Source organism: Callorhinus ursinus, unplaced genomic scaffold (genome assembly GCF_003265705.2).
Source record: "Callorhinus ursinus isolate GAN/ISIS: 27379988/994484 unplaced genomic scaffold, GSC_fseal_2.0 scaffold2, whole genome shotgun sequence".
NCBI lineage: Eukaryota > Metazoa > Chordata > Mammalia > Carnivora > Otariidae > Callorhinus > Callorhinus ursinus.
Genome location: NW_027397064.1, coordinates 36,456,431 through 36,464,283, shown reverse-complemented (window position 1 = coordinate 36,464,283; position 7,853 = coordinate 36,456,431). Strand labels below are relative to the sequence as shown.

The window sequence follows — 7,853 nt, the reverse complement described above, 5'->3', positions numbered from 1 at the left end:
TTTTTTTATGCTAAAAACAGGGTTAGCAGAGGGTTTCCACTGTATTTGAAGCACAAATGCCTGTTTAAGACACAATCTCAGTAAAAGGAGGATGATGGTAGAAGCAAATTGACATTTCTAAAAAGTATTGTTATGGGCATCTTGTTTTTATTGATTAACTAGCTTTTTAATGTTGAATTACTTATGACTTGGTAAATAGCAGAGTGAGTTTCCAAGGAGTTCCAACTCCAAAATGAACTCTTCTCAACTAATAGCATAATATAAGAAGAACTGTTTCAGTTTTTACCTCTAACTCACTACTTTTATGATTTGGGAAATTATTTAATTTCTTTGAGTCTTGGTTTCCTTATCTTCAAAATAGGAAGAATAATTCTACCCTAGTGATTGCTGGGAAGATTATCGATATCTGTAAAGTGCCTGATATGTAATAGGCACTTTAAGAAAAGTAGCTATTATTACCAAGAGCTTCATAGCATTTGGCTATTTAGAAAAACTAGCACTTGTCCCCAGTAAAGTTAAAGAGCCCATCCTGGTACCAGAAGGGAAAGAAAAAGGAAAGATGAAAGTTTATTGAACACAAGGACCATCATCTTTCTGTCAAAGAGGCTAACATGATTTTTGGCTCAAAACTGACATTCAGAAATACTGACTTAATAAAAGAAGGTGGGAAGTTCTCAAGAGGAGAGATTAGTACACTTACAGCCAGCAGAAAGATGGTAGAAGGGTTTTTTTTTTTTTTGCTTGCTTTTGTTTTTAAGGACTAAGGAATTTCCCTCCAAGGGAAGCACATTTCAGTGAAGACAAAGAATTTCTGTGGACAGTTGATTTTGAACCCCTGTCACACCTATGCTCTGACGCAGCTGTTCAGCATGTTTCTGTTTTTCTGTCCAGTGGCTCTTCCTAAAGCTGTGTGACACTTCCCTCTGCTACAAGGCCCTACTGCAAACCTCCAGCTGCTGTTATGTTTCATAGGCCTCTCTTCTAAGCAGTCTGCTTTGGCATGCTGCTACAGCACTGCTTCAAAGCCCCCAAGAAATGAAACAGATGGGAAGATTTCAGGGTCACTTGCTGGATGTTGCATAGGCCAATGCCAAGTTGGGTACACAGAAAGTTCCCGGGTCTGTCTCAAAACCATCAATCTATTGAGTTACATTATAAAGGCTCTAGGAACTCTCTCTCCTCTGAGAGGTTCAGCATGACAATAGTCATCTGGTTCTTTGAGAGAGACAGAGCCAGCAGAGTCTGTCTGAGGAGAGTTAGCTTGATTTTCAACCCATTATTTCTTTTCCTGTGTCTTGTGGCGGGGGGTCACATGCCATGGGTATGTGCTGGTGCCCATGTCTGTTCAGTCTAACACAATAGCTCCTACCCCAGTAATCTTAACTTACTCTGATGCCTAGTGGGATGGAGTATGATGGATCCTCCTTCTTTCTCATAACTGGTGAGCAGTCAGTGAAAAGAATCCAAAATGTAGTGACTACATTGAGGTCAGAAACTGAGGAAGTGACAAGTTGCCAGAGTTTAGTCAATGAAAGCCGAGTAAGGAACAGAATAAAATCAGGAACTAAGACAACAACCAGAGACTCTAAGTCTGAACGAAAGAAAAAGAGAGAACAAGAGTCTAAGTAACAAAATGAAGATGATTTCTAGTGGGTACTGGCAGAGAGACAAGAACAAGGAAACTGAAAATATACTTGTAGTTAGGTCAGCTGTAGAGCATTCCACTTATTAGTGTTGAATATTATTCAGAGCCTGAAAAAGGAAAATAATTCTGACACATGCTACAGCATAGATGAATCTTGAGGACATTAAGTGAAATAACCTAGTCACAAAAAGATAAATACTGCATTATTCCATTTACATGAGATACCTAGAGTAGTCAAATTCATAGAGACAGAAAATAGAATGGTGGTTGGCAGGGGCTGGTGGGAAGAGTAGGGAATTATTTTTTAATGAGTACTAAGTTTCTGTTTTGCAGGAGGAAGAGTTCTGGAGATGAATGGTGGTGATGGTTGCACAACAATAACAATGTACTTTAGTGCCACTGAACGGTACACTAAAAAAAAAACAAAAAACAAAAAACAGTTAAAATGGTAAATTTTATGTTATATGTATTTTACCACAATTTTTTTGAAAAGGAGTGTTTGCCTTGGAGGACTGTCACTTTTCATAACACAAGTCCTGTCCTCAAAATATTTTAGTTTAGTGAGGAATCCAGTGATTCTTCTCAGGAAAAAGAAAGTATATAAAAGTATTTTTAGGAATTGCTTACAAGTGGAAATGTCTTCCTTTTGGCACCACCAAGAAGCCAGTACTCTTGTGCCAAAATGATAGTTTCCTGAAGAGTAATTAATAGTCCATCCTGTTGGGCGCCTGGGTGGCTCAGATAGTTAAGCGTCTGCCTTCAGCTCAGGTCACGATCCCAGGGTCCTGGGATCGAGTCCTGCCTCAGGCTCCCTGCTCAGCAGGGAGCCTGCTTCTCCCTCTGCCTCTCTCTCTCTCTTATGAATAAATAAAAATAAAATCTTTAAAAAATAGTCCATCCTGTTATGAGAGGAAAAGGTGGTAGTTTAGGACAGTGTGTCATGCAGAGCACAGTGTGCTCAGGAAAAAACCTGGAAAGAAAAATAGACAAAAGGGGGAAATGGAGATAACAGAAGTGAAAAGCAGAAAGCAACATAAAATTGAGGAAAAAGAGAAAATGTAGCAATAGCTCTCTGCTAAAGTCTGTGAATCCCCAGCAGTAAGCACTGGCAACGAGGACTATGAAACTTTAAGACACAATAATCTGTCAGCTGAAGAGCCCAGTGGAGAAGACATTGTGGAACAAAACAGGACTAGAGAGAAAAACTGAGCATTGGTCTCAGCCACCCTTGAACTGTGAGTTTATGTAATCCTCTTCAGGAGAAAGAAATTCTAACATGTAGATACTCTCTCTAGAATAGTGCTTCTTCAACTTTTGTGTGCATCAGAATGTTTTGTGGGCTGTTTTCGTGTGTGGCAAATTTAAAACAATTGGTAATTTTTAATGGAAACAACTTGACCTAAAACCTTTCACAGAATTTTAAGACCCATTAAAACAAAGTTTGATAAGAAAAAAATTCTGTTGGGGCGCCTGGGTGGCTCAGTCGTTAAGCGTCTGCCTTTAGCTCAGGTCATGATCCCAGGGTCCTGGAATCGAGCCCCGCATCGGGCACCTTGCTCAGCAGGAAGCCTGCTTCTCCCTCTCCCACTCCCCCTGCTTGTGTTCCCTCTCTCGCTGTGTCTCTCTCTGTCAAATAAAATATTAAAAAAAAAATTCTGTTATTCAGCCTATTAGAAGCCTGATCAAAGAACAAAGGAACATCAGGAATCTTCTGAGTGATGGATAACTTAATTATCTTGATTGTGGTAATGGTGTCATGAGTGTTTATATATGCTACAACTTGTCAGATTATGTACTTTAAATATGTACAGTTTATCGTCTATCAACTATATCTCAAAGATAAATTTCTCTGGCTACAATGTAATTAAGTTGGAAATTAATAATAAAAAGAAAGTAAAAATCTATTAAAATATTTCTAAAAATTCATGAATCAAAGAAAAAACTATGATAAAATTTTTAAATTCTTTAGAATTGAACAAAGAAAACAGTATAGAGCAAACTTTATGAGATGCAGCTAAAGTGTTTCTGATTATTGTCTTAAATGCTTACAAAAGAAAATGAGGACTTGATATTATAATCTAAGTTAGAAAAAATGGAAATTAATGAAATGAAAAATATACACATAAAAGGAAAGATCAGGAAGCAAGAGTTGGTTCCTTAAAATGACTAATTAGATAAACCTCTGGCAAGTTTAATCAAGGGGAGAAAAGAGGAAAAATAAAAGAATTGAAAAAGGAAACAAGATGCTGTAGATATTAAAAACATAAAAGGATATTCCACTCTGGGCAGGATGGAGTAACAGGGACCAGATTTATCATCCTTCCTAAAACAAGCAAAAAAAAAAACAGACAAAACATATGAAAAAACAGTTTTCAAGACACTGAACATCAAAGAACAAAGGGCAGTGGTCCCTAAGAGACAGAAAATAAGAGAACAGAAATGACAAATGACAGAAATGAGGAGAGTCCTGTGATAGCCCCAACTTACTATCTTGAGAGTTTCCAGGCCATGATGCAGGGAGGGGGAATCAAGGTGGAGCACGGCAGATTCCCTGAGTTGCTGAGTTGATTCTTCAAGAATACAGAGCTGAGAGTCCTGGGAGACCAAAGAAGCTAGGGTTTGCAGGACAGAGTGTCTGACTCGAGAGAGCTTCACAGAGAGAGAACCTAGGATGTCTGCACATGCGTGTGAGGAAACCACCTGAGGCCAGAGAAAGGAACATCTTGAAGGCATTTAAGGAAAGTGCCTGGAGCTCACAAAAGTGTAGTGCCTGTTACCATTAGCCGGTTTAGAAAAAAAACTCTTAATTCACGGGCACTGGGTGGAATACTCTGAAAGGATTATAAAGGAACATGAAAAAACTTTTGGGGTAATGGATAATGTTCACTATCTTGATTGTGGTGATGGTCTCAGGGATGTTTGCAAATATAAAACTTACCAAATTGAAAAAAAAATTTTACACTTTTATATGTGCAGTTTGTTAATTATATCTCAAAAAAGCTGTTAAAAAACTTAAAAAACAGAATCTAGAACACAAAAGTATAGTACATATTCATAATATATCTTCAATAAATATTTATTAGTTTTTCATATAAATAACTTTATACAATAAATTTGAAAACAATATGAAGTAGATGAATTCCTAGAGAAATGTAACTTACAAAATTGACTCAAGATAAAGGAGGAAAACTGATTATATCTTTTAAAGGAACTAAAGCAGAATTTAAGAACTGTTTCAAAAAGAACAGTGCTGGGGCACCTGGGTGGCTCAGTCGGTCACATGGCTAACCCTTGATTTCAGCCCAGGTCATGATCTCAGTGAGACTGAGCCCCACATCGGGCTTCTGCTGGGTGTGGGACCTGCTTGGGATCTTCTCTCTCCCTTTCCTTTTGTCCCTCCCCTGCTCTCTCTCTCAAAAAAAGTGCTGTGCCCCCCAAATTTTTATAGAGATATTTTAGCAAATACTCAAAGTGTAATAAATAAAAAGCACAATATAATGAACTAAGAATAAAGCCACATGTTCAATACTCACTATATATGTAAAACATACTAACTCAACAGGAGGAAAAAAATCCAATCTTAGCGAAAGAGTATCATAATTACCTCAATGATTGATAGATAAAGCAGAAAAAAATCAATAAGGATAATGATGACTTAAACAATAACCTCAATCCTTAGATAACTATTTTCAGGGAATAGAAATAAAACTCCTCACCTCATTTTATGATGTTAAAATATCTTGATATGAGATCCGTCACAAAAAAAAAATTCCAGATCAGTCTCATCCATGGACATAGATACAAAAATCCTGAACAACAATAACCACAAACCTATCAATGTACAAAAGTTAAGTTATTCGGTTCTTTTGTTTGTTTGGTTTGGTTTTTTATTTTTTATTTTTTGTCAGAGATAAAAGACTGAGGAAACTTGACTCTATAAGCCCCTGGAAATGAACCTCGGAAATCCCTTTCATGAAGATGGCGACTAAGGTGAAGAAGGTGCCCCTCCCAAAGGCGAAGCCAAAGCAAAAGATTTGAAGGCCAAGAAAGCATGCTGAAAGGCATCTACAGTCACACAGAAAAGATCCAGATGTCACCTACATTCCAAGGGTCCAAGACACTGCGTCTCCAAAGGCAACCCAAATATCCTCGGAGGAGCATCCCCAGGAGCGACGAGTGTGATCACTATGCCATCATCAAGTCCCCCCTGACTACCCAGTCAGCTATGAAGAAAATAGAAGACAACAACACACTTGTTTTCACTGTGGATGTCAAGGCTAACAAGCACCAGATCAAACAGGCTATGAAGAAACTCTATGACATTGATGTGGCCAAAGTCAATATTCTGATCAGGCCTGATGGAGATACGAAGGCATATATTTGACTGGCTCCTGACTATGATGCTATGGACATTGCCAACAAAATTGGGATCATCAAACTGAGTCCAACCGGCTAAATCTAAATTTTTTCGCCATAAAAAAAAGAAATAAAAGTTTGATTTAACATCATGTTATATGTATAATAACATTGTTTAGAGATACATACATATGCTATAATTAATGCCAAATAGTCAAACACATTCCCTGTAAGATAACAAGGATATCCACTACCATGACTTTTATTATATTCTCTATTTTATGACACAGATATTCACCATCATGAGTATTCAATATTGAACCAGAGATCTTAGCCAGTGTGGTAAGAATGAAAAAAAAAAGAAAGACATTTGCAAGGATGTGGATGGAGCTAGAGGGTATTATGCTAAGCGAAATAATAAGTCAGTCAGAGAAAGACAAATACCATATGATTTTACTCACATGTGGAATTTAAGAAACAAAACAAAGAAACGTGGTGGGGGACAGGGGAGAGAGGAAAACCAAGAAACAGACTCTTAACTATAGAGAACAAACTGATGGTTATCAGAGGGGAGGTAGGTGGGGGATGGGTGAAATAGGCAATGGGGATTAAGGAGTACAATTGTCATGATGAGCATCCAATGTTGTATGGAAGTGTAAATTCTACACCTGAAACTGATATTACACTATATGTTAACTAACGGATTTAAATAAAAACTTGGGAGAAAATAAATAAATAAATAAACACCCTCCCTACCCCCTGAAAATAGAAGTAAATGAAAAAAAAAAAAAAGAAAAGATATGGCATAAGCATTAAAAAAGAAAACACAAAACTCTCGTTTGAAGATAATACAATTTCCGATATGGAATAACTTAAAAGGTCTCTAGACAAACTCTTGGACTTAATTAATAAGGTTTCTGAATTTAAAAAATCAACAAATAAAATTGAATTGCCTTTCTAAATACCAGAAACAAGTTAGAAAGAGTAATCTTAAAAGTACCATTTACAATAGCAACAAGACAAAATACCTAAATATGTGGGAGTAAATCTTTTTTTTTAGTTTTCATTTATTTTTCTAAATTCAATTTAATTAACATATAGTGTATTATTAGTTTCAGAGGTAGAATTTAGTGATTCATCAGTTGCATATAACACCCAGTGCTCATTGCATCAAGTGCCCTCCTTAATGCCCATCACCCAGTTACACCATCTCCCCACCCACCTCCCATCCAGTACCCTCAGTTTGTTTACTATAGTTAAGAGTCTCTTATGGTTTCTCTCCCTGTTTTTGTCTTATGTTTCCTTCCTTTCCCCTATGTTCATCTGTTCTGTTTCTTAAATCCCACATATGAGTGAAATCATATGGTATTTGTCTTTCTCTGACTGACTTATTTCACCTAGCATAATAACCTCCAGTTCCATCCACATCATTGCAAATGGCAATTTCATTCCTTTTGATGGCTGAGTAATATTTCATTGTATATGTACACACATCTTCTTTATCCATTCATCTGTTGATGGACATCTGGACTCTTTCCATATTTTGGCTATTGTGGACATTGCTGCTATAAACATTGGGGTGCATGTGCCCCTTCAAATCACTGTTTGTATCCTTTGAACAAATACCTAATAGTGCAATTGCTGGGTCATAGAGAAGCTCTATTTTTAACTTTTTGACAAACCTCTATGTTGTCTTCCAGTTTGTACTCCCACCAACAGTGTAAGAGGGTTTTCCTTTCCCTTGGAGTAAATCTTGATAAGAGACATGCAAGTCCTTTATGGGAAAATTAAGAAATTTTATTGAAAAACCTTAAATAACATCTAAGTAAAACGGGATGATAATATATGATGC

At 37.0% G+C, this 7,853-nt stretch overlaps 1 protein-coding gene across 1 annotated transcript; it reads left to right on the top strand.

Annotated features, from left to right (window-relative positions):
• The first annotated feature begins 5,696 nt into the window (after positions 1-5,696).
• Positions 5,697-6,029, top strand: LOC112840767 (large ribosomal subunit protein uL23-like). The gene has a single exon (XM_073905530.1). The coding sequence runs from the start codon at positions 5,697-5,699 to the stop codon at positions 6,027-6,029; it is 333 nt and encodes a 110-aa protein (XP_073761631.1).
• The last annotated feature ends 1,824 nt before the right edge of the window (positions 6,030-7,853 follow it).